Source organism: Drosophila melanogaster, chromosome 2L (genome assembly GCF_000001215.4).
Source record: "Drosophila melanogaster chromosome 2L".
NCBI classification, from domain to species: Eukaryota; Metazoa; Arthropoda; class Insecta; order Diptera; family Drosophilidae; genus Drosophila; species Drosophila melanogaster.
The window spans coordinates 11072920-11100888 of record NT_033779.5 but is presented as its reverse complement, the minus strand read 5'-3'; the positions used below and the strand labels follow the sequence as shown (position 1 = coordinate 11100888).

The 27969-nt window shown below is 43.0% G+C and overlaps 6 protein-coding genes and 1 long non-coding RNA gene across 13 annotated transcripts; 4 read left to right on the top strand and 3 right to left on the bottom strand.

The window, feature by feature from the left end:
• On the top strand, positions 1 to 5739 carry Ge-1. 2 transcript variants are annotated; one of them, NM_135642.3, is made up of 11 exons: positions 1 to 231; positions 315 to 595; positions 664 to 872; positions 1135 to 1535; positions 1594 to 1847; positions 1905 to 3481; positions 3590 to 3827; positions 3884 to 4124; positions 4188 to 4353; positions 4414 to 4936; positions 5012 to 5536. In NM_135642.3, exons 2-11 carry the CDS (start codon positions 330 to 332, stop codon positions 5199 to 5201), a joined length of 4065 nt encoding a protein of 1354 aa, NP_609486.2. In that variant the 5' UTR covers positions 1 to 231; positions 315 to 329; the 3' UTR covers positions 5202 to 5536. The 2 variants fall into 2 exon arrangements, with proteins under 2 accessions (NP_609486.2, NP_723654.1); NM_164957.2 differs by having other exon boundaries at positions 1 to 595; positions 5012 to 5739.
• A 53-nt stretch (positions 5740 to 5792) lies between these two features.
• Positions 5793 to 9445, bottom strand: Wdr59 (WD repeat domain 59). Of its 2 annotated transcripts, none has more exons than NM_135641.4 (6): positions 9011 to 9445; positions 8737 to 8947; positions 8397 to 8680; positions 8163 to 8336; positions 6254 to 8107; positions 5793 to 6126 (listed from the first exon to the last, which is right to left on the bottom strand). In NM_135641.4, exons 1-6 carry the CDS (start codon positions 9320 to 9322, stop codon positions 6052 to 6054), a joined length of 2910 nt encoding a protein of 969 aa, NP_609485.4. In that variant the 5' UTR covers positions 9323 to 9445; the 3' UTR covers positions 5793 to 6051. The 2 variants fall into 2 exon arrangements, with proteins under 2 accessions (NP_609485.4, NP_995682.1); NM_205960.4 differs by having other exon boundaries at positions 5888 to 6126.
• A 470-nt stretch (positions 9446 to 9915) lies between these two features.
• On the bottom strand, positions 9916 to 14168 carry CG16854 (uncharacterized protein). Of its 3 annotated transcripts, none has more exons than NM_001298902.1 (2): positions 13737 to 14168; positions 9916 to 12531 (listed from the first exon to the last, which is right to left on the bottom strand). In NM_001298902.1, the coding sequence occupies exons 1-2, from the start codon at positions 13790 to 13792 to the stop codon at positions 10470 to 10472; spliced, it is 2118 nt and encodes a 705-aa protein (NP_001285831.1). In that variant the 5' UTR covers positions 13793 to 14168; the 3' UTR covers positions 9916 to 10469. The 3 variants fall into 3 exon arrangements, with proteins under 3 accessions (NP_001285831.1, NP_001245974.1, NP_609484.1); NM_001259045.1 differs by having other exon boundaries at positions 10209 to 12531; NM_135640.2 differs by lacking the exon at positions 13737 to 14168 and having other exon boundaries at positions 10209 to 12558.
• A 1491-nt stretch (positions 14169 to 15659) lies between these two features.
• Positions 15660 to 17430, top strand: AstCC (Allatostatin double C). 2 transcript variants are annotated; one of them, NM_135639.4, is made up of 4 exons: positions 15660 to 16078; positions 16542 to 16722; positions 16784 to 16869; positions 16965 to 17430. In NM_135639.4, the coding sequence occupies exons 1-4, from the start codon at positions 15719 to 15721 to the stop codon at positions 17100 to 17102; spliced, it is 765 nt and encodes a 254-aa protein (NP_609483.2). In that variant the 5' UTR covers positions 15660 to 15718; the 3' UTR covers positions 17103 to 17430. The 2 variants fall into 2 exon arrangements, with proteins under 2 accessions (NP_609483.2, NP_001285830.1); NM_001298901.1 differs by having other exon boundaries at positions 16944 to 17430.
• A 2059-nt stretch (positions 17431 to 19489) lies between these two features.
• AstC (Allatostatin C) lies at positions 19490 to 24724 on the top strand. 2 transcript variants are annotated; one of them, NM_001169477.3, is made up of 4 exons: positions 19490 to 19735; positions 23651 to 23766; positions 23823 to 23962; positions 24028 to 24724. In NM_001169477.3, exons 2-4 carry the CDS (start codon positions 23668 to 23670, stop codon positions 24152 to 24154), a joined length of 366 nt encoding a protein of 121 aa, NP_001162948.1. In that variant the 5' UTR covers positions 19490 to 19735; positions 23651 to 23667; the 3' UTR covers positions 24155 to 24724. The 2 variants fall into 2 exon arrangements, with proteins under 2 accessions (NP_001162948.1, NP_523542.1); NM_078818.5 differs by having other exon boundaries at positions 24025 to 24724.
• Positions 24725 to 24926: 202 nt separating this feature from the next.
• Positions 24927 to 25376, bottom strand: CG43725 (uncharacterized protein). Its single transcript, NM_001273445.1, has one exon. The coding sequence runs from the start codon at positions 25339 to 25341 to the stop codon at positions 25147 to 25149; it is 195 nt and encodes a 64-aa protein (NP_001260374.1). The 5' UTR covers positions 25342 to 25376; the 3' UTR covers positions 24927 to 25146.
• A 614-nt stretch (positions 25377 to 25990) lies between these two features.
• On the top strand, positions 25991 to 26418 carry lncRNA:CR45725 (long non-coding RNA:CR45725). The gene has a single exon (NR_124192.1). It is a non-coding gene; the product is annotated as a long non-coding RNA:CR45725 (long non-coding RNA).
• Positions 26419 to 27969: the final 1551 nt, after the last annotated feature.

Here is a 27969-nt window from a genome sequence, read left to right as displayed (position 1 = left end):
CGCTGTCCATCGATTGCCCTAGCACACGCCGCTACACACCTCTATGGTTTTGCGGCAAAAAAAAAAAAGTTTTTTGCGAAAATTTGTGAGTTTACGAGAAGCAGCCAACTAAATGGTTTAGTTTCGCTAAGTAGACGATCAATTGCTGGAGGCCAGTTTTACCAAGTACCGGCTGGGTGCATTTAGCAGGAGTAAAGGAGACCATTCGACTGCTGCGTATTGATAGGGCAGGTTGGTGTGCGAGTCGTTGCTGTTCATCAACTGGCGAAATTAATAATGTGTACCCCCATGCCGTATCATCCTCCCACCTGCAGTCAGCCGATGTGTCAATGTTAATCGCGCTCTTCGCGCTTGCACACTTGCCAATCTTTCGTAAGACGCCTTTGTCAGCCTCCTCCTCCCCGCCGCCGTCTGTCCACCGGTCGCCAAGGTGTGGCAAAGCAAGTACCGCGTACCATCCACCGCCAGCAGACGCCTGCATCAGCATTACTGCTTCAGCCATTGACGCAGCATCCGGGATGAGCAACAGCGCCGAACAGGACAAGCCGATTGCCGCCAACGGCAATGCGGCAGAGCCCCAGGAAATAGAAGTCATGTGCGTATCACCGGTTATCCAATAGACGGCCCTTGCTTAATTAATTCTTTTTTTTTTGTGCCTAACAGCCATTTCCAAGCGCAAGAGAAGCAGTGTTGCCGCGTTATTAGATCCAATAAGACCAAGGTCCTCACATCCGGCGGCGTTCACACACGCGGTTCCTCCAAGGTCAAGCTAAAGAACATCGTCGACTACAAGTGGGAGCGCAAGTACTACTATCCGGGTCACCTGGTCGCTGTCCACCGCGATGGCAAGCACCTGGCGTACGCCATTAATGGTAAGTAATTTATATCCCATTGCAGTTTCTTGACCAATTAGATTTTATTTATGTGTGACAACTTTTTCTCGCAATTCTTGAGTTTTATAAAAAAGGAATGATTCTTGAATTTATCGATGGGAATCATGTCCCAATCAATATTTTACAGAGCTTCCGGGGAATGATGGTTTAATTATTATGTATACTTATGAACCCATTTACCTTGTGTTAATTTTAAAATTAATTTAAAAGCTATTGTATAATAACTTCATTGTGCTCCCAGTCAACAACAAAGCCACCGGAATGGAGGGCATGGTGCGCGTATGCAACATAGCCACCAGTATGCGAGCCTTGATCAAGGGAATGAGCGGCGAGGTCTTAGATCTGCAGTTTGCCCATACGGATTGTGAGCGTATATTAGCTGTGATCGATGTCAGTTCGCTGTTTGTCTACAAAGTCGATCAAATCGAAGGGAACCTGCTGTGCAATCTAGTGCTAAAGGTGGAGGACCCCATCGCCAACTATGTGCCGGAGTACGATATGGTCTCCTGGTGTCCCTATGTCTGCAGCAGCAGCGCCACCGTTCCAATCAACGACGATGACGATGAGAATCAGCTGCTCATTTGGTCGCGAAGCTCTCAATTTCAATGCTTTCAAGTGAAGATGATTGTCTCTGAACATGGGGTTCGTTTGTGCTAATGTTCAGCGCCAAACATATCATTAATGGCATTTACCTTAACAGCGCGGCAAGATCCAACCAGCAGCCCTAGAATCTGGATATCTGAAGATTGAGGAGGACTCGTTGATCACGTGCGCCGCTTTGTCCCCGGATGGCACCACTGTGGCTGCTGCTTGCGCCGATGGCTTGGTTCGTTTCTACCAAATTTATTTGTTCGATGTGCGCAACCATCGCTGCCTGCACGAGTGGAAGCCACATGATGGCAAAAAAGTCTGCTCTCTCTTTTTTCTCGACAATATCAACAAGCCTGTGGAAGAGTAAGTAGTTATTATATAATAATTAAATATAATTATTATATTAAACTTTCCCATTAGATCCTACTGGCAGCACGTGATCACTACGAGCGATGCCAATACCGAAATCAAGCTCTGGAACTGCTCGCTATGGAAATGCCTCCAAACTATCAATGTGGTGGCCAGTCCGTCATCTTTGCAGCCCAGAAACTTTATCGCGGGCATAGATCGCAGTGCGAACTACTTGGTGTTGTCTTGCCTGGACTCTCTGGCCGTGTATGTAATGCAGATTGGCAGTACTGGCGGCGCAGACTCCGAGAATAGGAGTAGCGATAGCGAAGGAGAAGGCTGCGACACTTCCAAACGCATTCAGAATGTTGCCGAATTCAAGCTGAGTTCGGGGATTCTCTCTTTTTCTATTGTAAACGCTAGTATGCGTCGCGTTAAGAACTCCATCGAGAGCTACTATCCTATTGAGGAGCCCGATGACTTCGATGACGATTCCAATTCCACCAGTGCCCTTGTGCTGCACATGTTTGTGGTGCAGGCAAAGAGCCTGCAGGAATGTCAAATAATCTACCAGCCATGTGTGGCTGAAAAGACGGAGCGGAGCAGCCTAAACAGCAAGCGATCACAGACGCCAGAAGACAATCTGCTAATCAAAGAGGAGCCGGAATCCCCCAACAGTGGAACTGTGGGTGCTGTTCAGCTGGATGCATTATTCGCAAAATCCGCAAAGAGAGCTTCAACGGGCAGTTCATCTGCCATGGTGGCCGTGGCGGCAGCCGCGGCTGCGGCACCTTCGGCCATCCTGCAGGACGCCACTAAGGAGGCGGCCAAGTCAGAGTCCCCGCAACTAAGCAGCGCGTATACGCAGCAGGTTAATCTCATGACTCCAGATGCCTTCAGTGCAAGCGGAACCGCAGCGGCAGCAGCTGTATTTGTGTCTACCAGCACCACAACTTCAATAGGAACTGATAGCTCTACCACCACCAGCGGTCAGGATAGATCCATTGATTCAGCGGTTCTGCAAACTATACGAATGCTGGCCACGGTAACGTCCAAGACTTCCGAAAACCCCAATGCCGAGGTACTCCTCAACCTAATGAACAACACCCTAATCGAAGATCGCGAGCAACAAAAGCTGAAGGAAAAGCTTGACGCTCGCAAGAAGTTCATTGCAATTGATCGCAATCCAGAGCGGAATGTGGCTGAGAACTTGGCCAGCGGCAGTTCGAGTCCGAGTCGAGAGGTGCAGGAGATAATGGCCACACAGGACGATGCCGATGCCTACGAAGCAGAGCTAGAGAATCTGGACGACGATGATGACGATGAGGAAGAAGAGCTGGCAAATTCATCACCGCTCCCGGAAGCTGTTGACGGAACATGGCCCATTGTCAAGCTGTCATCCCACTCAGCTGAGCTCCAGAATGCTGCCCAGATCATGTCCCAGGCGGTGCAGAACACCAACAATGGCAATGTGCCGCCTACGCTAGGTGGAGGGCACAATAATAACACAAGTGTAGGCAGCAATAGCAACAACAACACGGCTACAACTCTTAGCACCAGCAACACCAGCAGCAGCAACAACGCGGGCGGAACATGCGTTGATTCAAGTGGAACTGGAGAGCTAAATGCCAAAATGGAACTACTCATAGGTAAGTGGTTGTGATCTTCAATCAGAAATTTTAAATATTTTATATTAAAAGAGGCATGATGGCGTAACGTACTTCAAATACTAACAATTTCACATAAATTATTTGCAGATCTAGTAAAAGCCCAGTCCAAACAAATAAACAAATTGGAGAACGAAGTCAACAAGCTACAAAAGCAGCAAGAAGCGGCGGCGGCCCTGCATAGCAAACAAGACACTTCATTGGAGCCTAAAAATCTTAGTCAGCTAGCATATAAAATTGAGATGCAACTGTCCAAGCTAATGGAGCAGTATCTCAAGCGATATGAAAACGAGCATAAGAAGAAACTGACGGAATTCTTGGCGGCGCGGTAAGATACATATAACAAATTTTCCGGGGCACAATCCAAGTGAATACTTTTTGCAGTGAGAGCCAAAACCGAGAGCTACGTGACTCCGTGCTGCAGGTACTAAATCAGTATGTCATGAACCACTTTACGGACATTATTGGCAACGTTCTCAACATGGAACTGCAGCGCCAACTGCTTCCTCGCGTGAATGCCAACATGGATCAGCTCCAAGCCCAAATGCAAGTGGAGATTGTGCAGAAGCTGAGTGTGTTTGACAAAACGGTGAAGGAGAATATTGCCCAGGTGTGCAAGAGCAAGGTACGTAATCTGCAAGTCCATCTATAAATGCTTATAATTAAGCGTTTTTTTTTCATTACTTAGCAATTTCTGGATACTTTTGGCAAGTCCGTGTTGATTGGTGTTCAAACCAGCCTACAAACCGCCTTCATTGAATCTATGAGCAGCACCTTGATTCCAGCTTATGAGAAGTCCTCGCAGAACATGTTTAAACAACTGCATGACGCTTTCAGCGTGGGCATAAAAGACTGTTAGTATATAATCATTACAATCATAATGGATACATAAAGCTCCTTCTTTTGAATTCCAGTTATGGTCCAGTTTAACACCTACCTGCAGCACATGCCACAGCCCCAAGCCGGGAGTGGCAATACGGAGGAGATAAACAACAAGTTGTCCATGCTTAAGCAATTGGTAGAGAGCAGCTTGCACAAGCACCGCACTGAACTCACGGACGCCATGCTCGAGACACAAAGAGAAGTGAAGAGCTTAGAGATTTTGCTGGCGCGTCAGGTACAGGAAACGATCAGAGCAGAGCTACGCAAGCACATGGAAGCCCAGAACGTGGCAATGCGTTCGCAGGCAGCTACGCCTGCACCACCTTACGACCTCAGGGACAGCATTAAGCAGCTTTTGATGGCTGGACAAATCAACAAGGCCTTCCATCAGGCTCTATTGGCCAACGACTTGGGCCTAGTGGAGTTCACTCTCCGACACACGGACAGCAACCAGGCATTCGCACCAGAGGGATGCAGACTGGAGCAAAAGGTTCTACTGTCGCTCATTCAGCAAATATCCGCTGACATGACCAATCACAATGAGCTTAAGCAGAGGTGAGCTAGGAGAACTAAACAAGTAACAAAACATTACAAAGAATTACATTGATGATGTACCTTTTTCATTTGTAGATATCTCAACGAGGCACTGTTGGCCATCAATATGGCAGATCCCATTACCCGCGAGCACGCTCCTAAAGTGCTCACCGAGCTGTATCGCAATTGTCAGCAGTTCATTAAGAACAGCCCCAAGAATTCGCAGTTCAGCAACGTCCGTCTGCTGATGAAGGCAATCATAACGTACCGCGATCAGCTAAAATGATATCAAGAGAACTATAACCTGGCCAGTGGCTGGTTTTGATAGATTACCCATCCGATCCCCATCCAAGATAGTTAATCTATGACCACAAACACATTTATAAATACACGCTTGTAGTTAAGTCCAAAAAGAAGTTAGTATGCTAAAAAGCTCTCAGCTAAGTTCATCCCTTAAAAAGTTGAAATTGAATCTATGCCTTTCATTTTATTGTTTATTTGTTTTGTGCGTGATTTGTTTATAGTAAGGCCGTATATCTAATGTTTATGTCGCTATATCAAAATTGTATTATCTTTATAATGATTCGCCTACTAAATTGCAATATATTTTTTTATTATTTTATTTTTGCGTTCCTTTTATTTTCCTTTTTATCTTTATGACGCTTAATGAACAAAAGAAAACACACAAAAACAAGAATAGGAGCTGTAGAAACTTATTTAAAAATTATTTTCAAAACTAAAGCAAACTTTATTATGACGGACAAAACAAAAAAATTATTAGATTGCAAATGCAAAAACTACAAGTAAATCGTAGAATTTAAGCTAAAAAAAAAAAAAAAAAACAGAAAGCAAAAGTCGATAATAAAAAAGAATAAATGTATGTACTTGAAAAAATCTAGAAACAGTTCTTTTTGAATTATCGTAACCATATGATTTTGGTTAAGTGTATAGTTGCATAAAGCTTTTACCCTTAGCTTGGCTAGTAAGTGGTCATATATTTCTCAATGGTATGCAAATCGTACAAAAATTGTTGGCCTAATGACTAAAAAACACCTAACTATTTTGATATCCACACAGACGAAAGAAAGTTAAGTAAGATTATTTTTGAAAGGAATGCACATCACTCAAGGTCTGAATCAGCTGAGTAGGGCTAGCAGCTCTGAGGTGCGCTCCAAGCACTTGCAGCCACACGTAGCACAGACATTGTGTTTCTGAAAGTTAAACAAGAAAATAGCAAACATGAATATATTTATATCCATAAATCCATAAATCCAAATCCATACATCGTTTGGTTCGTGAAAAAGAAACCAGTCGAATCAAACTCAAATAGATACCAACCTCAAACCACTGCATCATGTGATCAATGTGACCGCCATGGCCACAAGCCAGACACGCATTGGCTGCTCCTTTCACAGGCAAACGGCAGAGGACGCAGAAGAGTACGGGTCGCTTGCAGGGCTCGCATTTGGGCGTCCGTTTGGGCTTGGCACACTTCCTGCACTCGGTAACGAATTCCACACCCTGGACTGGAGGTGGTGTATTCTGCGTGTGCTTGAGGATCAAAGCCCGCTTCGAAAGCAACTGCCAGCCAAATAAAATTTCGGCATAGGCGCGCTTAAATTGATCAAACAGTGGCATCTTAGTCCGTCTAATCAATGAGCAAGCGTATGCATCAGACTGGATTTGCTTAATCTCCAAATCCAGGGAGTCGGACCAAGAGTTGCTGCGTAGTTGCTTAAGTTGCTGCCAAGTGTTCGATGAAGAAGATGACTTGACGTCAAGCGGCAGGACCGTGTGATACGGTGAAATTTGCGAGTTAAGCTGCGGCGGAAGTCGAACTGTCTTCTCCATAATGGCACCGCCACCCGTGGGGCACTTGTCAAACAAACAAGCCAGCAGCACAGCAGTCTGTATGTCACCGGAGATAGCATAATGCATTATTAGTGATTCCAGCAGAGATTTCTTGAAGGGATCTTTGTAGAACAGCAGATCGTTGAGTGTTTCATGTGGAATTTGGGGTGTGGCTATCAGTTCCGCCAATAGCCACACGGGCACCAAGTCCAAGCGCCCATGCTGGCGACAGATCTCACCATTTTTACGACACGTTTCTGCTATGTTGCACTTATCGAGGGAGAACTCCCGAGCCATTCTCCGACTAATGTGGAGTAAGCTACTTGTGTCGTATACGTGAACCACCGGACTTCCATTCATCTGTCGGATGGCTCGCTGCTTGCCCGGTTTTCCCGAAATCATCCTCTCCTGGAGGTAAAAGGAGGCGTTAGCTTCCCTCTGGGCGGTGGCCATCACATTGCCTAGCAATCCACTACCATTAATCGATGAAAAAGTCCGTGGAGTCAATGCGGTGTGTTGCCGCAGGGTCAGCCTTTTGTTGTTCACTGGTTGGGCGAAAGTGGTCAGCATACCAATGGCATTGAAATGGACCCCTGACGTCCGCGGATATGGAATGCAGGCATCGTGCAGGGTGCTCGACAAAGCTCCTTCCAGCCGAGGGGATTGCAGGAGCAGTTGGCTACGATCCGCTCCGCCTACAGCGGCCACCTTTTTCTTCATAGCCGCCACTAGAGCACGTAGGCATTGTTCCAGGCACGTGCGGGATTTCTTGACCCGTTGCAATGCATTGCAACGGAGCACTTTTAGCAGAACTCCACTAACTTCACTGGACAGAGTGGTTCCCTGGCAAAGCTGAAAGTCCGGCGGAGCACTAGGACTTGGATACGATGTCGTGAAAGTCACTTGTAAAATAACCGTGTGTCCACCGGCGCAAATCTTGAAGCAGGCGTACCGCTTTATGGCATCTAGTGTGTCTACCTCCACATGAGGCATGTTTGTGTTGAGCAGCGAGAATTCGTGGTGCAGCGAACACGTGGGTTGATCTGTTAGTGATCTGGCTATGTGGGGCTCTTCCCTGCGATAGTAGCCACCTCCAAAGCTCGGGGAGCGAGCCATGGGCAAGGTATTACAAGCACCGTCACCCGTGGATATGGGCAACGAAGCGGCAACCAAAATTGATCGTGGATGCAGGAATTCTGGAGGAGTAGGCACTCTTAACTCACTGAGATCGGGCTCGAAACGGGATTCTATTTCTTCCGCAGACGGTTCGCAAAGCTTTAGCATATTATCATCGATCTTCCACACCCGCAGCGTGCGATCCCTGGACCAAGTGACCAGTTCCTAATTAAAGCTCAATGCATAAGTAAGAACATTGTGGTATCTTTAAAATACTTACTATTTCATTGGAACTTTCACGATTTGGACGCCAGGCAAAGTCAAGAATGACATCGGTGTGCCCCACGAAGGAACAAATAGGGTCCGTTTGCTTGCTGTTGCTCCAGAGCAGCAAACTATTCTCTCCGCGTCCCAAATGGGGCACCACAATGCTAACCAGACCGTTGCCAATAGGCTGTATGGAACAAGATGTATTTAGAATAGCAATCAATATTGATAAACCAATATAAATTACCGTGTATCTCGCTCTCCAAACGGGCGACATGGTTGTAATGATCTTCTCGGCCCTGCGAGGATTACATACATCAAAGTACTTGACCGTTCCATCCTGACTGGCGGTTGCCAAGCAGGTCTCCCTTTTGTGGCTCCAATTGATGCCATGCACTCTATTTAAATGTGCTGTGATATAGTGCGTCGGGCAACTACCCTTGCGAATATCCCAGATGCGTAAATCTCCATCATGGGCAGCAGCCAAAAGGTTGCCCGAAACGCGGTTGAATCCCACTTGTGTAGCACCAGCTGAAAGAATTTTAAATATAATATAAAAAAGTTGAAATTATTTTGTAGAAACTTACACATGCACACGGCATTCAAGGACAGGGCTGGTTTCCTGGGCTCCCTTAAGTCCCAAATATGAGAAAATGTGTCTATTGAGCAGCTGACCAGCAGATTCGGATCCTTGCCGTGCCAGTCAATGTCGGTCACTGTTCGAGTATGCCCACGCAAGGACATCTCGTAGTGTGGTTCCGCAGTGCCCCAGCGAACGATGTCTATGTGCTGGCTAGTCTGAAATTCAAAGGTCAAACTGGGATAAACGCCGCCTATACGTAGATAACTTTATGTATTTACCGCTATGGCGCAGTACTCTTTGCGACTGGGACATATGGCAAACTCTGCTACGGACACCTCGTACTTCGATTGCCGTTCATGTCGTCGCAGAGACCCATCGTCCTGTCCCAAACGCTGCAAAGCCAGGTGACCACGGCCCGCGAGGAGCACCCACTGACCCGAGTAATCAACCGACATGGCCGTGGCCTGGGAATCTCGGTGTTCATAGTATTTGTTGCTCTGCCTGACGATGTACGTTTGTTCGGGTGCTCCTGCTCCCGGTCCACCGGCTGTTCCGCGTTCTCCCGGACGCAGTGTCTCCGTGGGCGGCATATTGTCCTACTCTAATAAGTGCTCAAAAAGCAAAAGACTGCGAATTTAAACCATTTTTGCAACAAACAAAAATTAAACGAAGAAACTGAACTGATAAGAACGATAGACAATAACAACAGGCGTCTGTGTTGGCAATTAAGCATTTTTTCCGACAAATGAATTTCCAGGACCTCGTTAAGCTGGCTATTTTTCAATAATGCTGTTGCTATAGTTTTTGATAATATATTAAAAAAATTACAAAATTAAACTAGAACATTATATGAAAAAATTGTACCTAATATTTTGTCGCAAAAGTTTGTAACACCCATAAATCTAGCTGGAATAACGACAGCACAACTATAGCTGAAAATGTTGTTTTTTCGATAGTATCGATAAAATTGTGGTTATAGCTATCGGGATTTGAATTTATGATATAAAACAGGTAAACGAGCTCAGAGCAAAATTTATAATTTTATATATATGGTCTTGTTAAATAAAAACGTTCGATTTTTTTTATAGATTTATTACATTTTATAAATTGTCAATCACCAAAAATATACATGTGCATTGGTTCATAAATGTTATGAAAATTATTAAAGTACGTGGCTAAATATAATTTAGCATCTAAATAAATTTGTAACTAGAAAGGGATATTCCCAATTGACTCATTTATAAAAAGTTCATCCTATTATTCATTTATTAACTCAGCATAAGGCTATAAATCATGAGATACTAAACAAAAAGTGCATTATATATGTATATAACAACTCAATTATGGTCTACAACATTAAGTGCTACATATTTTGGATACTATTATTTATTTATATGTTCGCCACTTCCCTCCCTAGTCAGTAATAGCTTATCATTTATTTTACATACACAAAGTAATTCTGCGGTTATTACGATTATTAGTTCATTCAGTTTATTGTCCTCTAAGTTAGTGGGAAATAAACAAATTCCGCTCAACTACCGTGACTACATAGGTGCCTAAGACTGGGAACTCCTTACGGCAAAGGCTAAAATTGGATAAGTATTTTTATACAAACATTGGCTATTTCATAGAAATAAACTAGGTTTTATGGCTAAGGCTACGTTAATGGGTTTCAAGTCTTTGACGTCAAACACATCCTCCCCATCCCCGAAAGCTCCCAGTTACATTGCCATTGCCTTATCTGTGGCAATAGCAGAACATTTTTAGCGCCGGATCGTTGAGACAGTAGCTCTGGCTTCCGTACAGATTCAGACGACTAATGGTGCCCGTTAGTACGGTCGTATAGCCCGTCATCCGCACCGTGGACTCAAACACACCCAGCCCGGGCTTCGTCTGCAGTCGCAGGGTGATGTCCACTGCGTAGTCCGTGGAAATGTTCTTCACAATCTTCGAGTGCGGCGCTGCAATCAGAGCCTGGAGTATGGAGTTCAGGTATAGGGTTCTGCACTGTGAGCTATCCTTCAGTCGGTTATTGATCAAGCGTACCAGATAGCGCGCCGCCCGCTGGACACGTGGATCGTTTGTCTGCAGCTCCTGGCGCTGATGGCAGGTGCACCAGTGGGCGGCAATCCCTGCCTGCTCGCAGGTCCGAGCAGCCGGGATGGGCAGGAATAGGCTAATGCCTCTGGGCAGCGTGCTATCCGGCTCGTCCATCTCTGTTGATCTGCGTTGCAACTGATCTGCCTCCAGATTGTGAAGATTTAGCAGCTGCAACATTGTCGCGTGCACATCAAATGGTGTGGTTAGCCGGCGGGCATTTAACCTAAGATTGGCAATTGCCTCCGGATAACGCTCGGTCATCCATGGCGGATACAAAAGCATCATTAGGGGCTGGCGCTCCTCCATCATGCCCTGGTAGGTACGACGAAAGGAACCCCATCTCAGTCCGTGATCGGATAGCAACATTACCACCGTGCGATTGAGCAATCCGGAATCTTGCAGCTGCATCAACTGTTGCAACATGGCCTCATCCAGTAGTGAGGGGAAATTAAAATAGTCATGGGTTAGGGCCACCGTCCAAAAAAATGAAAAGTAAAGATCCCTGCTCATTCGTGGCACCAATTTCTTCATATACTCGAGCAGCACATCCGCCGTCCTCCGGCTGCCCATGCACAAGTGCATGTTGAGGTCCTTCTTGAAGGCCACAGTCTTTTCCATTTCCATAATCATGGGTCGCAGATAATAATCCGTTGGCTGCTTTCGGAACCCATTTTGATTGTAATTGAATGCCGAGAGCATTGCCACATCCTCGGCGAAAATGGAGCGATAACCCAGTTGCTGGTAGCGTTTCCAAATGAATGAGCACCTATCATAGGATCGCAATGTCTTTGGCGTGCAGGCCAGATTCAGTTCCTGATCATCCAGGCCACTTAGCAGGGGCACGAGATTGGGAAACGTATTGTCGCCCACCTTGTTGTAGCCCCAAAATTCCACGTGGGACAGATGCTTACGGACGTAGTTCGCTGTGCGGCGCATCTGGCGCAGGAAATTTAGATGCGACAGGCTATCCATGCCGAGTATCATTACGGATAGCCGTTCCTGCTCCTCCTTGCTCTTGTTGAAGCTCACCCTATCGGTTCCAGTCTTAAGTGGGGGCCTAATCCTTGGCTTATCGACTGCAAAAAAATGACAGTCCTTGTAGAAGAGTTTGTCCAGTGAATCATAGCACCACATGCAAATGAACTCCGAGCTGAGAGGCAGTTTCATAACTTTGTCCAGCTTAAAACTCACTGCCGGACTGTGGGTGTTACTAGAATCGGTTTTGCGCTTCACCTCCGTATAGTTGCAATTAACGGAGGACAGGTCACTGATGTTGTAGTATGCGAGCAGCTCACTGGCCTCCAGATTGAGATGCAGCTGTCCGGGAATTGTGTCGCTCGTCCGGATCAGAGCTCTGTTGCAGCTGTACGGACGTGGCTTGAAAATGAACTGGGCAATGGTGTCGTCGCTGACCTCAAAGTGTGGCATCCGGCAGCCCGTCGTGTCAACGAAATAGGCCGTTGTCACATTTCCACCATAGTGGTCCTCGATGCGGGCCATAAAATCGAATCCATCACGGAAACGAAGTAGTTTCGTCCTCAGATTGTAGTCCACACATAGGTAGGAAAACACGCAGAGGGCGAAGATCACAATCACAACCTTCTTGAATTGTCCACGGTTCTTGTTCATGTTGTAGTAGCGATAGTACTGCTGTAGGTCCCTCTTGGTCATAAACTTCGGATCCAGCAGATATTTGCTTCTGTTGAATAGCAACAAGGAAACGATTAGATTGATTTGTATGTCTAACAGAAAAAACTAAGGAAAGGTGTTTGAAAAGTTTTAGAAAGATCTTGAAAGGTTCGATTTATATTTGATTAGGATATTATTCATAGAATCCAAAGAGGAGATTTACCAAAGGAATTCAATATTGTACGAGCATACTATCATTACTTAAAAAACTCCCTATAATCCTTTTCAATAATTTCCTTAATTAATTCGGGTCATTGCCTTTTGTAATTCACTTCCCCCCATCACCCCCTTGACCTTTCTATGTTTGCCACAAACTTCTGCTAGGTTCATTGTATTCTCTATAGTGGTTAGCAGTTTTTTATGCTGTCAGCCATTAATTAAGGCAACAAACCATAAAATTACTGCCCGAGACAAAGGAAGCTCTCTGAGTAGCCACTCAGCCGAAAGTCCTTAATCCGCTGCCCACCTAGACCAAGCCCCAACCACTTTAGGTCCTTCGAGCCACCAACACAGCCCCCCAGAAGTGTGGTTCCCGTGTCAAGAAATACAGCTGAACGTGATGCTGTCAATGTTTTCAAATTTAAGCCACGACAATCTCATTAACATGCATCCACGGAATGCTCAATGAAGTAGGCAATAATAAATGAACATATGAAAAGTTGTTGCAGTGTAGGAACTATAGGAGGCACTGACAAAAACCGACTACAAATAGCTAAAAAGGATTTTAAATGATCAATAAGAAGTACCCATGTCCTTTCTAAAGATACAGAATGAGAATGCCATTAGTAAAAACCGGTGGTATACCACTTAAATAATTAAATCAAACTCAAATAAATGAACTTATCCCAAATAAATATCCCATTTGGCGAAAAGAATAACCCACTTTTACCGGGCAAGAAGAAATCTGTTTCAACAAATTTTCTTTCCCATCCATCCGATTTTGGACAAAAACAAATTTTCAATTGACACATGCAATTGCATTTTCCTCGTGCAAACACACGGCCAAGCAAAGGAATCGAACGTTTTGGGGGGCAGAAGGATATGGATAAGCGTTGAAATGGCATTCGGCTTGAAAGCTCCAAGCAAACAAACTGGATGACACACAATGACACACCTGTCCCTTGCCCCAAAAAGCCGCCATCACCCCATTCAGATCCATTCCATTTTTGGAATCCTTTGATGTAGAAGGGGGGACTTGCTCATTTTGGTACTTACTCATAGCTCAAATCGCCGTATTTTCGCATATCCTTTGCCGTGTAGTAGGCACGCATCTTGGCGTCACTTGCTGTGATGCTCCTGAAGCGCCCTAAGTCCTGTTCTTAGTCTCGCCCGCCGCTCCCCCTTCGCGTTCGTGTTCAAGTCCTTGACATCCTGTTTGCTTTCTAGTTAGTCCGACTTTTTGTTTTGTTCTCCGTGCTCTGCTTATTCCGCTAATTGTTTGTGGGCCACATTTTATGCACTTTCGATACAACAATTTTCACACGACTGCCTCGCTCGGCTGCCTGCATCTCCTTCGTTCTTCGTCTCTCGTCCTTTTTGCTGCGTTTCTGGTGTTTTTGTTTTTGTTTGAGCTCACAATTGCCACGCTTTCGACGAACGAATTACTGCAGACTTATTTCCGTTTGAGTTGGCTCCTCATCGTACACTGGATTTCCGCAGAACTCGGAGGCTGCAGGCTCCCAGTTGACTGGGTTACTGGCTCTCTCCCGCTCTTTCGCTCTCCCAGTGTTTTGACAGTCCCGTTACTCGGGTGGGTGCTTTGCGCGCAGGCGCGTGCTCGTGTCAGATGCTCCAGGGATGCTGCGTTAGGAAAAGTACACTCTGAAAAATCGGGAAAGAGTTCGGTTGCAATTTGGATAAGCTAAGAAAATATGTGGTGGAACTTGTTTACATTTTACTGGAGATAAAAACTCGTACTTTAAATTATCATTTCAAACAATTTTAAAATTATTATAATTATTGTAAAATTACTACTAATATTACTGATATTTAACAATGGAAATAAATCAATCAATCATTTTACTTTAATAAATTCATTAAAAGTGGTAACTCTACTTATTGTACGGCCACTTAAACTTTGTCAAGCTTAAGCTTAAGCCTTTAAGTATGTTTTACATGAATCCTTATAAAACATTTATGGCTTGTTTTCGTAGTTTTACTACTATTTGCATGTTGAAATCAACAGTAGGCAATTAATAGGTTAGAAATGTTTCATGGCCAATGAACTCTGATTCTTATATCTCCTGCTGTTTTGCTGGAGCTAAGCTTTAATTCATTGTTTTTTTTTTCACAATGCACGTTATTACATTAGGGAAGACTTCAAAAACGTAAGGATGTAAAAAGAAAATTTGTATAATATTGTAAAGAAAAAAAGTCATAGAAATGTTTATAAACAATGTGGCGTCATCGTTAAAGTTTACCGTGTTGAAATTTTAAAGAATACTATAAAATAAGTTAGCGGTTAATTTTATATTTGTGTAGGCAGTAATCAAGCAAGAATCCTTCGTTAAATCAGGATGCACCACATCTTAAGGGCTGGCATGCAAAACACTTAAGTGGCGCCCACACAGGGACGAAGTGAAAGGACACATGCAGCGAGGAGTCAACCGAGTTCGTGGCCATTCCAATCCCTCCGCCCAGCATCTCATTTTTTGGGCTTAACGAGCAACAAGTGGGCTGGCGAATTGGGCCGAAAAAGGACTTTCACATTTCGCTCATTAAGCCGACCTACCGAAAAAGCGCAACAGGCTGCAACCAACACAAACACACACGCACACACACATCATGCCACCCACTTATGGCCGATATGTGTGCACGTGTGTGTGCGTTAATAACTTGGCTGCAGGCAGGACATGGATTTTGATGTTCAGTAATTACAGCAAGAGCCGCAACCAAGGAGCAACAACAAGGACGCCGAGTGGGTGCCGCAATCGTAAATCAAAGTATGAAAAAAGCATTTCACTGTTGGACCAGCTCCATCCCGATTAACAAGCGTCTATAATGCTTCATTACTGTAAAAAAGCAGTAGCAGGACGAAAAAAGTAAATCAAAAGAAAAAAAAAAACTAGTGATTTGCCAAGGAATTGGCTGCTATAAAAGCGTCGAACGCATAAAGCCAACGCTTCAGTTGATTTTTCAAAAGTGTTCAACGCAGGACAGGCTTGACATTAATTAGTTTCCCGCCCGTAGACACAAGAATGCATCAACCACCTGGTCGCCAAACTGCCAGGAGGCGGAGAAGTTGCACAAGTCTTGCCGGCAAGGAGGGCACTCCGTTGTGCAGAACCTATCACCTACCAGCCATGTTGATTATCCTGCTCGTCCTCATCCAGAACTTTGAGCTGCACATGTGCCGGCAATTGATGGTGTATCCGGGCGCCGACAAACGATCCCCCGACAAGCTGCTCACCATCGGCGGCAGTGCAGCCGGAGAGGTGACATTGCCGGAGGCCAACACACCGGCGGATGACAAGCGAGCGGGTGGATCCAGGTCGGCCCCCAGTCAGCCGGAGGAGATTTTTAGTGCCCCAGCCGACGAGGGCTACGACGAGTATCCGGTAAGCAAAATCTCCGAAAATTATAAAGCGAAAAAAATTAAGAAGGAATCTTCGCGTGGGTCGCGTTGGTCACTGCCTGTTTTGAATCCCTATCAACTTACACACAATTTGTAATTGTATATTTTTCATTTGATTGCTTTTCGACTATGACCCCTAGCTATATTTCCCCTTGAAAGCCGAGCTGACGTCACATCACTTTGATTATGCCAGGTGCACACTATTTGGTGTTGGTGTCTAACGAGGGCAGACTGTGGCGAAAGCACTTTTATCCAGAAATTAAATATTCCGTGGGCTCATGTTTGGGATGCGTGGGAAGTGGGTTTAAAGACCTCGAAAAAAGAAAACATTTAACTAATTGAAAATTACAGTAGTACAGACAGAAGTTTCTAAGAAAAGCTCACTTATCAATTATAAGCAAGACGCATTTTCCAAATACCTAATTTTCTCATTTATACACTTTTAGATGGTGGTTCCCAAGCGTGCAGCATTACTTTTGGATCGTCTTATGGTTGCTTTGCATCATGCCCTCGAACAGGAACGAAGTGAACAAAGAATTGGCGAATTCTTCGGAGATAGAAACATTTTAAGTGGCAAATTCGGCGATTCGCACAACGGAATGGAGCATCATCAAGCTAGGGAGGATGGTATGTGATTGTTACTACATCCATACAAGGATTAGATCTAAGAAACGTGGTTTGCTTTTAGGCATGTACAGTGACGACGATGCGGGAACATTGTTGGATTATGATTTCAAAGATTTGAACCAGATCAATCGCGCCACTGGCGAAACAGTAAGTTGGAACATAAAACCTAAATTGCAATATAAGACATAAAATTAGCAGCGCGATGTGTAAGAAAATTTCAGTTAATGCCAAAGAGCTTTCAGAGAAGAGCGGGCGCAGATCGATCTGGAACGTCCACCCATTCGGGTTCCCCAGCTGGTAGCCGGCGTATCCAACCATCCGGATCCGGCGGTGGCCGAGCGTACTGGCGTTGCTATTTCAATGCCGTCAGCTGCTTTTAAACAAAACAAAAAATACAGCATAAAAGTCGTCTCTGGAGTGGATTAAAAGCCACAAACATTTCAGAACCCAACTGATCGTCAGAGATGTGTTTTCAAACAAAAAAAAAACCGTTTTGATATTGCTGCGCTGCTGTTGTGAGAGTTGTTCGCGCCATTAACTGAAATCCTCGAGTTCTGTAATTGTATCTAGCGTTATCTGTATCTGTATCTGTATCTAGTATCTGTAAATGTATCTGTGCATTTGTAACTCACTGTGAATCTGCGTTATAAATAAACAACCAGCGATAAGTCCAACGGCATTCATAAATAAATTAATTCAAACACCCATACTCGTACGGGAGTATAAATTTTGCGGGTATATTTGAGGGCAATTTCGGGTAGACAGGTAATCCTAGCTATACCGCCTAATGCTGATTGACATAACCATAAATCGCAATCCTCAGCAAATCCATCGCATGCGCTCAGTTCGTGTTATTTTACGATCTATATTCGGGTGCAAATTGTGGGCGTGCTCCAAGCGGAAGTATTCTTCACTATCTTCAACTGATATCTGCAGCTGTATCTCTATAAATGTAAAGAGCAGTATCTCTATAAATGTAAAGATCTGGGGTTCATTGATTTACAGCCTTTACTGCGTTTAAAGTTTATGTTTGGCATGCCCACCGTGCGTATACGTAATATTCTCTTTTATATAAATTTCTTAAGTTTTTATTATTTATTTTCAAAATTTTTTTCGGTGCTCTTTTGAAAAATAATTTCAAGGTACACAATTTTGCAATCAACCTTTCCGCCTTTTAAATTCAAATCAGTTGCTTGAACTTTTTGCCAACTATCAAACTGAAAGTCAATGTATATTATTATCTATGGGCCAACAGTCTTCCTATAAATGAACAGTTAAACTAAACCGGCTATCGATTTAAGTGTGCAAAGCACGATTATTGCCTAGCCACCTTGGCTGCGAAGTTGATAGGCAAAGTTTTATTGGCCAATAGTGGCCATTAATGAGTTTGTTGGAGCACACATTAATAGACTTTTATGTACATCTAATTGCCAGCGTTAATTGATGGGAATCGGGAGCAAAAGTCGATTTCGAAAAGCACACACAAGTGGTGAGTAACTAACTTCATTTTTTCGACTAACAGATACCCGGCAATCAGCATGAGTGTAAAATGTAAGATGAATTTAATGAGTTTAATTAAAATAATATTTTTATATTATATTTTATATTATATTTTCCCATCTGTAATAATTATTTTTAAAATGCACTGCTTTCGCCGGCGGAAGTGCTTAATTTTCCACGAATGCTATGCAACCTTATATTATTAGATTACCGCCGATGGGTATCTATTTTTATGTGTGTTTATGCCATAATCTCACTTTCGCACATGGCGCGATTTTCCTATCAATGGCCATAAATCAATGACGGATGTATGGCCTACCAGCCTACTGTCTAAATGCACTTCGACTCGTTTTTGTGTAATCTCAACGTCATAGATACTGTGCTCTGCGCTGCTAAGTATGCAACAGGTTTCGTACGAGTCGGGCTAATCAGCAACAGGTGCCGTTACTCGCTGCTACTCACCACGCCAAGCGAATGGAATGGTAGGCGGTGCCTGTGGGTGGTCCACGTATTCTACCCACAGTGTCCATGTCCGTGTGGTGAATTAATAAGTCGCACATTGTTCATACGCCCCATTGTACGGGCAGAAAGCACTTGGATGTTGGCATTTTTGAAGGGAGTATGCGACGGGAAGATGCCCTATGCCATTGAGTTTTTGTCCTTTTAAGCTTTCAATTTAAGGAAATACCGGAAATTAAAATTAAAATGGTACATACGAATATTATTTCTTGCCAGCAAACTTTCAAAACCGTATTATTATATTTTAATTGGTTATTAAAATGGTTTATTTGAAGGCATTTTAAAAGTTTCCTGTGCTGCTTTATTTAATTTATTTAACTTAACGTTTAATTTTGATCGGTGATATTTCTACATCATTACGATTCATGCAAATAAAATGACCCTAGATCTTAAAAAATGTCTTATTCGCCTATCTTGTTTTTAGTTGCGTCCATATAGCGCTAATCTACTCAAGGATCTGTGCACCTCATCAACCCTCCTCGCCTGCCAGGTAGTATAAACAAGTGTTATTCCTGCTGACTGCAGTGCCGCTTGACATGAGGCATAAAGCTTTGCCTAAGCAGACTCCCCCTAACGAATTACCCCCACCCGGTGGGCCGCCCCCTCAGCCCCCTCAGCCTCCTGGCCGTTCCGCCAGCTCGTGCTTCCTGCTGCTGGTTCTGCTGCTGCTGCTTCTGTCGCTGCCGGCGTCGCTGCCCTGGGTGCTGTTTGCTATTTTGTATATAAAGCCCAGTGGCAGGCATCGCCAACATCGAGTTACCAATTTCCCTTCTTGGCGTTCACATCGATAGAGCGACAACAGCAACTAGTTAACGCGACCAAAGGATCAGATCCAAACTTCCCACCAAACGAAACTCCACATCAAGGCCGAAAAACTAACACAAATAATTCGCAAATTACCGATTGACGAATTTCCCGGCGCCAGATTTTTCTCATTTACCGACGCCAATTTCATTGCCGGCGATTCCCAATCTCATCCAGACGAAAAGTATCGGTAAGTATTATACTATTTACCTGCGCCAATTGGAATTCGGCGATTAATTGAATTGGGCAGTTATGTGTCTGCCACAATTAATTTGTGGGCGCGGAAATTGTGCCACAGGTGAAATATCGCAGGGCACAAGAATTATAGCCGCTGATATCATATCGTACAAGTTACACTCTTTGCGTTAAATCGAAACAGTTAATATCAACGAAATAGAAATCTTCATGTTAGATGTTTTTAAAATAATATAGCACAAATATATTTTACGCATTACGGTCAAAAACGTTTAAAAAATATGCAGAATTTTCGAATTATGTTTCTAACTAGTTGGTTAATAGTTAAATATTAGAAATATGAACAATATTCAGAATTTTCTTTTTGAACTAGTGAACAAAAACTAAAATAAATAAAGTATCTAAATAATTTCAAAGTGCATCTCAGTTTCTGAAATATCCTTTAAAAAAATGTCTTCAATGAATGGTTAAAGACAATTTGCTTGTTTCTCGTTTAAATTGAGTCAAAGGTGCTCTTCCTAAATTGAGTTCATAAAAGTTGCTGAAAATTGATAGGCCTTTACACCATTGAAGGTAAAGTAAGGTTACTTTTTTGCCCATGAAAAACTCCCACATTTTGACGTACATATATGTATGTGCAATTCATAGGCCATATATTACCACCCTGTTGGCTTTTCTTTTTGTTTTGAATATGCCAGAGCATCAATTTCCTCAGGGACTTTCCCAGAGCCACCTAATGACAGACGAAATCAGGAGGAACTGCTTCCGCTGCTCATTGAAAATTATGTGAATTATTTATGAAGCGTAGAAAAATCAGGTGAACGCACAAAACATTCACCTCATTTGATTTGGACTTCAATCTCGATTCGAGTTGCTGATAATAAATAACTTCAGTTGACTTGCTCTGATTTGGTTTGTTGTAGCTTCGGTCGATTCCCGCCGAAACCGCAATCAAATTGCATTTAATATTTATTAGAATACGCCTACGGTTTTCTTCGCAATTTTCCTGCGGGTTAAGGGCATCAATGAGGCAGATAATTTTCCGCTGAAATGTAAGGGGGAAAATCTGGCGGAGAAGGGCAAGCTTGTTGTTTGCTTAAGACGCTTCGTGCTGTGATAATCAGGTTAAATAAACAAAATAGACATCTTTTTATTAATATTTAAGTAGCTCAAACAAAAAGTACTAGAAAATTCAACCAAAGACCTGCGGCAATTGATATATTCTAAATTTATCCCTAACCGCAATGTAGAATGAAAAAAAAACCACAAATTCTTTAGGACATATTTTCGAAAATCCTTCACTTCAAAAGAATGCGCAGCTTTTTAACTTGAAATCTAATTGGGTAAATAACTCTTCCACATCGAACCGCATTTTCCGCAAATCGGAACGTAACCACAAAAAACAAAACAGATCCCCCAAAGAAACTCGATACAACTTCAAGTGCTCCACACCCGTGGAAGGCAAAAGGAAGCATTTCAAATATCTTGATACGTATTTGAAGATGTCTGAAGTTTCCAGTTTTTGGTGACTGACTGACGTAATTTTAATTTGCCGCCTCGAAAATATCATATGACCAGATAAATCACTTGGCCAAGGACACGGCCATCGTCCTGCCGGCTCCTGTCAGACGCACACATTAATGAAGCCCACGCCAGGTCCTTCGGCCAAATATTTGCCCAACGACATTTGGTCTTGGCTAATTTTAAAGTTCCCATTGCCACAGGCTCAAAATGTGACAAAAAAAAAGTGAACGGAACTTGAAATTAAACCGGAATTAAGCGACCGTGTTTGCCAGGATAATAACTTAAAGTCTAAAGTGCCACGTGAAATTGCACTTTTCTTTTCCGTTTTTTTTTTCTCTCAACGCTTTGTGTTTTAGTACTTGCAACTCTTTGGCTGCCACGGCGGCGAGATTAAATTTCCAATTAACATTCGAGCATTATTTATCGGTGGCAATAAATGTGTCCTGATTATGTTTGGCTTTGGGTTGGTCTTCAGGGCCCCGTTCGCTTTTGGCCTTTTATTATTCCATTTGATCCAGCTAAAGCCACTGCGTTGGGTGGGCAAAAGTTGGCCACCTCGTCATTAGTTTTTATTTATCACCCGCTAGCTGCTTAATCTAACAAATATTTTATGAGCTCAAAGTTTAGTTGGCCGCTTTGTGGGCATTGTAATTATCTCTGCGTAAGTTCACTTGTTTTAAGTGTTTTAAGCGATTCGCATGCACTTTTGCCAATTTATACACGAAAATGTTCGCATATGAGCCAATATTTATCAATGTTTCAGTGGCAGAAAAATATAGTGCTACTACCAATACAAATCTCAGCAGGTAATATAGTTCCAAACAAATGCCATAGTTTAGGAAATATGGCCATTTACAAATCGCTTGCCATTTTCCAGTCAATGTGAATGTGTTTGATCATTTCTGCGAAACAAAGAGCTAATTTGCAATTTAGATTTTTGGAACCATAACAAACTCCGTCGCAAAATGCATTCACATAACCAGCTGCTTGAAATTTAAGGACCATCTAGGAGCAGCAACATTTTATGAGCTGCAGCAAGCAAATGAGACAAGTCGTTAACGTTTACGGGCCACAACGTTGAGGTCCTCGATGGGCCATGTCTATATGGCTTTTTATGCCCACGCCGTTGGTTTGGCTTTCTCGCTTACCTGTTGCATGCAGATGATTATGATGATTATGATGATGATACTGAAAGTCATTTAATGACCTCATTTTCCACGTCCCAACGGGGATTTATGTTCAAACAGGGGCACTTTATGTATTCATGTCCTGCGGGAGAGGTTTTCCTTTTGATTTCACACCCACTTAAATTACCATGATGCCATAATTTATGTAATTCAAGTAATTAGTTGCTGATTGCAGTTTTAGTGGACGTGTCGTTCATATTAGTAATTACTTTTGATCTAGCTGCACTTAATATGAATAATTCATAAGGCGGAAGGAGGTAATGTAATATAATCCAAATTGTATACTAATTAGTATTATCGTATTAGTCTTATTAGTATGCACATAAAGTAACCACAAAAAAATACATCATAAATCTGATTCCTTCACTCCGTTTGATTTTTGCAATGGATACTTTATTATATGTTGTGTTGCATACCTTCTGAAAAGTGTATCAGTGACCTTTCACCTTTATAGCTTTGAAGATTTGATTGAATAACCCGTTGTTTGATCAATCACTTTTACCAAGTTGACAACACGTTACGAAACAGGCCATGAAAGTTCTTTAATACGTACTCGCATACATCGCATATATGAAGGGAACCCCAGCACGTCTTTTGTCAGCTTCTGATAAAATCAATTAAAGTTTGGCCAACAAGGCCATGCACCCTGGCCATTGTGTGGCTGCCACACGTTGCACTATCGACCATTGTATTACGGATGCAACGCATAAGTGGATGACCGTATGGGTCCGGTTGTTGCATCGTTTAAGCTGCAGCTCCATATCCGCTTTTAATTGCGGAAATGCACTTAAGCCGGGCTAAGGTGAAAAACCGTACTCAGGACAGCAATCTGCGTCAGCAAGGCAGAAATGCAGGTCACGTTTGTGGCAGCAAGTGTTTTGAGTAACTGCCATTTGCTTTGTTGGACGGCCATTCAGGTTGAACGGTGTCTGAAGTGTTACAAAATAATAAATATGCGTATAAAGGCAATTCCACTGAATCCCGGGACCTTTAATTAAAAAATGTGGCTAGCTGAACTTCATGGCGAAGTTTTTTGCGTGAACTCGCCTCTTGACAACCTTTGTGCATCGGGATTAGCGGGGCACAAAGTCCTGGAGGTTTTTCTTTGAAGTTTTGCAAGCATTTGCATTAATTGGAATGCTACAACAGTTCATAACTATTGACTATTAAACAAGGCTGTTTTTTTTTAATACTTTCAGTGCAGAAGCGTTTAAAAATGATGAAATTCGTGCAGATATTATTGTGCTACGGCCTACTCCTCACCCTGTTCTTTGCCCTCAGCGAGGCCCGACCTTCGGGTGCCGAAACAGGACCGGTGAGTAATATCCTTGGAGAACGTGATACAAATGTAGCTTATTCGTTCGATTTAAGGACTCCGATGGACTTGATGGCCAGGACGCGGAGGACGTGCGAGGCGCCTATGGAGGTGGCTACGATATGCCAGCCCAGGCAATCTATCCCAATATTCCAATGGATCGGCTGCAGATGCTCTTTGCCCAATACAGACCCACGTAAGGCGAAAGCACTATTGAAACCATTGTGGATAATGACAAATTGTGATTAACTTTAATAGCAGTTACAGCGCCTATTTGAGGAGTCCCACCTACGGCAATGTGAATGAACTTTATCGGCTGCCCGAGAGCAAACGTCAAGTTAGATACCGGCAGTGCTACTTTAATCCCATCTCCTGCTTTAGGAAGTAAGTTCCCGGACAGTGGGAAGAATATCCGGAACCCAGAGCTCTTGGTTAAACTAACAATTCAAGCATTTCAACAAACCAAAACCAAAAAAATAAGCCACAACACAAAGATTAGCATAATGGATAAACGCAAATGTTTAGAGCAATTAAACTAAAGCTAAGACTCAACTATATCCATATACATATATATACAACTTATCCTTTGAATGTCTACGAAACGTATGAAAAAATGTTCGTTCCATTGTAGTTGCCAAAAAAAAAAAATAAATTATGTACCTATTTATTTGAATATTAGCACAAAAGTTTGAAATTTAAATATTTCGTTTCTTGATTTACGCTTTGCATATGGTGTGGTAAAATAAAATACAATGCTTCAATAAGCTATTTATATATTAAAACTGCATTCCTCAATGTGTGTGCTTTTGTAAATTTAAGTGTCCCAGCTAATGTATAATACAAGTAATTAGAACAACAAACAGGAATGCAAACTTGGTGTCATCTAATACCTCCTACACAAAACTATACATGTAAAATATCTTTCTAAATAAAAGTTATAAATATTTACGAATAAACTAAATGCGACCAAATGTTGAAAAAACTGACTTATAATTGAAATAATTGGGTAAAAACATTTACTGGATAAAAGTATTACTTTTATTGCTGAAAGTCAATAAAAACACTCAGTTTTGTTACTGAAACATTTTATTTTTATTAAAAATTAATTTGAATTATTATTTAAAATTATTGGAGCTTATAATATAAATATATATATATTTGCCAATCACTAGTTTAAAATTTGTCATAGTTAAATTTTTAAAAAACACTCATTGTGCCTCTTTTTAAGTTTTTGTTTAATTTTGCTTAGCAGGTGATCTCAGTAAACTCAAATTATATTTTTAAATTTCACTTGACTGAATTTGATACATTGGTAAATTGCCTCTGAGGCTTTAATTTTCCATCACTGATTTTCGGCTTTAGGATCCTTTATTCGATATCTTAAACTTTTAGACGCCTCCTTTCTAGGAACTTGGTTGGACACTTTCCGCCGCGTCGTTCCATTTTGATGACCAATCGATCCGGAGTGGATATCTTGTAGCCATTGCACCGCCGGTAGCGCTCCTCGATCTTTAGAGATGTGGCCACCATGAAAATGGAAAAGACCAAGGCGATTAGATAGCGAACAATTAGCATATTGTGACAAATGCTGCGAGCAATCAAGACTGTTTGGCTTACACGGTGCAGTGCGTCTTTTTATAGCTCGATACGCAGAGTGTAACAAGGTATCGGTTACCTGTCCTACGGGACCCTCGATTCGAGATTATTCCAGGAGTTCGTTGATGGATTAGGACGCAGTTTTATGACCGCGACTCGCCAATAAACCATACCCCGCTAATCCATTCGCTCATTTCCACTTCCTCTGCTCGATCCATCCATCGATCCTACGCGAATCCCCAGATGAACTGCGCCCGATACAAAAAAGGGAAAACTAATTGCCCCGCCTGATGAGTGGAAGTTCCAAGAAGGAGTCACCTATGTCGACCTACCTGGATGGGCCAGCGTCTTTATGATCCGGCCCGGTTCTCCTTCTCTATCGCGCCTCACTTTTTCTGCCATTAGACATTTTAATTGTTAATTTTTGCAAAACGTAGCATGGCCAGCGGAGGGGAAAAATTTAAATAATGGCCAAGCTGCAGGCATCGGGCAGAATCCAGGAATCCAATGGCTACCTGCATTTATTATCTCCAGCCGGCTCCACCCCGCCCGATGATCTACTCGGTGCCCGAGTGCCATCAACGTGAAAACAAGTGGCAACAATTTTCTATAAATTGCATTTGTGCAAAATTAAGTTCAATCTTTACCGAGTCGCGAACCAGTAGCTGTATCTTCTCGGCCAGCATCCGCTCAAGTCGCCCGTGCCCGATCCCGATCCCGGTCCCGATCCCAAGCCCAACCCCAAGCTCAGGCCCGATCCCCCTGCTCCATCTGCTCCTCTCACTGCTGGAGTAGCCAAACTCCATTAACTTTGCAATTGGCCACCATAACTCGTCCGTCGCACCACCTTCCACCCGACCGACCGACCGGCTCCCCGTTTGCCCGATGCCTTCGCCGTCACCTTGCCGCCCATTTGGTCGCCGCATCCACATCCACATCCACATGCACCTCTACCTCCGCACAGAGCACATCCATCCACATCCACATCCCACAGAGCAGCAGGCGAGGTCCATTCCATTCCAGTCCAGTCCCGGCCCCATCGCTTGTTAGTTTTTGCGCCAGATCGTTTATAATAATTCGTATGCGAGTCATGTCATGCCCCTAAAGTGTATCTGCAACCGCGCAGTCGCAGCAGCAGCAGCAGAAGCGCAGCAGTCCAGTTGCCGCTGGCTGCGCCTGCGCAGTCGTCGCGGTCGCCGCGCATATCTGTATCTAGTTGGTGGCTCCAACTGGAGATGACCGCGTGACACGATCCCATAAGTGATATAAAAACTAATTATTTAGGAACAATTTCGATATAGATTCCTATTTTAGAAGGAATGTGTTTTTAAGTTTATTCCAAATGGGAAAGGAAATTATTTTAAAGGACATTAATTACTGCCTAAGGATTACTATTACTTAGTACCGTTGAAATATGTACATTAACCACATTTTTAATTCACAACATACATACATATATTGACCATTTGAAATCCATATCCGCAATCATCCAGTCACGATTCGCTCTCATCTCTGGTCAATGGAGTGGCAAAGTCTTGGGATCTCCGGCTCTCGCTTCTCCCGATCTGGTCAACTATGCAACCGGTGACTCGAACTTGACTTCACCTGGCTTGATCTCGCGCCCGTTTCTTTCTCGCATAGCTTTGGGTCGCCACCGGTTGGCTCCTGCTCCATCTAGCCGATCGCCAACCCACCGATCTCCTCCAGCCCTCCTGTTGTCATTCCACTTTAACCGCGGCGCTTTGTGCTGGTTTTGTTCTATTGGTAAAAGGAAGTTAGAAAAATGCTCTGGATTCGTGGGGCCACTGGTTGGGGGCCAGTCAAAGCGGTGGCCTTAAGTGAATTGTGCTGGATACCAGCTGGGCCTGGCTGGGGATCTCGGGAAGGGAATCTGAACATGGATTTGTTCTGGCCTCATGTCATGAAAATCTGCAGCCGGCGCGATATGGATTTCAGTTAGCAACAGTGAAAGTTCGTAAATTGAATAGGTTTATCATTGCGAGAGTACTTTAACTACAACTTTTTGTATATCATTTTTAAATTATATAAATATAAATGTAATTTATGTATATATTTTCAAAGCAACAATGTATCCATTCAATTTTCAAACACAACGAATGCATTTTAATCCCTTTTTCAATGGAAAACCAAATATATTCGACAATCATAAAGCATTTTTGACACTGATTTAATTTCTATCCTTTTACGAGATCTCAATCTAGGAAATGGTGACTTCAAACTCAAAATGCCTCAAAAGGGCAGAGACCACAAATAGCAACTAAATAAATATGAAATTCCAAACAACTTGGTTATACACTGCTAATATAATTATATAAATCGTGGACAGATTGCTTGACAGATATATGTACATCAATTACGATATTTATTCCAAGCAAAATAGCAATTTGGAATACATGATAGCAAATTCAAACTTTAAATGCATCTTAGGCATATACCAACAATTTGATTTAATTGCAATGTTTTTAGGATCGTAAGTGCATGGTGTTATTTTCCAAATAATTTGTAGTAGCCCATTAACGTAATAAACAATTTTTCAACGTGTGATCCAATTGTGTTGCGAACTCCCAACGTAACCGGTAGCCAGTG

Bases quoted from the DNA above. Each gene is read 5' to 3' on its own strand.
- Wdr59 (NM_135641.4), bottom strand. From the start codon at position 9,322: ATGCCGCCCACGGAGACACTGCGTCCGGGAGAACGCGGAACAGCCGGT. The intron at 8,948-9,010 runs GTAAATACATAA...TTTGAATTTCAG, and splicing joins AAGAGTACTGCGCCATAGCG to ACTAGCCAGCACATAGACAT. The intron at 8,681-8,736 runs GTAAGTTTCTAC...AAATTCTTTCAG, and splicing joins CTTGAATGCCGTGTGCATGT to CTGGTGCTACACAAGTGGGA.
- Ge-1 (NM_164957.2), top strand. From the start codon at position 330: ATGTTAATCGCGCTCTTCGCGCTTGCACACTTGCCAATCTTTCGTAAG. The intron at 596-663 runs GTGCGTATCACC...TGTGCCTAACAG, and splicing joins CCCCAGGAAATAGAAGTCAT to CCATTTCCAAGCGCAAGAGA. The intron at 4,937-5,011 runs GTGAGCTAGGAG...TTTCATTTGTAG, and splicing joins CACAATGAGCTTAAGCAGAG to ATATCTCAACGAGGCACTGT.
- CG16854 (NM_001298902.1), bottom strand. From the start codon at position 13,792: ATGCGTGCCTACTACACGGCAAAGGATATGCGAAAATACGGCGATTTG. The intron at 12,532-13,736 runs GTAAGTACCAAA...GCTATTCAACAG, and splicing joins TACGGCGATTTGAGCTATGA to AAGCAAATATCTGCTGGATC.
- AstC (NM_078818.5), top strand. From the start codon at position 23,668: ATGATGAAATTCGTGCAGATATTATTGTGCTACGGCCTACTCCTCACC. The intron at 23,767-23,822 runs GTGAGTAATATC...GTTCGATTTAAG, and splicing joins CGGGTGCCGAAACAGGACCG to GACTCCGATGGACTTGATGG. The intron at 23,963-24,024 runs GTAAGGCGAAAG...TAACTTTAATAG, and splicing joins TTTGCCCAATACAGACCCAC to CAGTTACAGCGCCTATTTGA.
- AstCC (NM_001298901.1), top strand. From the start codon at position 15,719: ATGCATCAACCACCTGGTCGCCAAACTGCCAGGAGGCGGAGAAGTTGC. The intron at 16,079-16,541 runs GTAAGCAAAATC...ATACACTTTTAG, and splicing joins AGGGCTACGACGAGTATCCG to ATGGTGGTTCCCAAGCGTGC. The intron at 16,723-16,783 runs GTATGTGATTGT...GTTTGCTTTTAG, and splicing joins TCATCAAGCTAGGGAGGATG to GCATGTACAGTGACGACGAT.
- CG43725 (NM_001273445.1), bottom strand. From the start codon at position 25,341: ATGCTAATTGTTCGCTATCTAATCGCCTTGGTCTTTTCCATTTTCATG.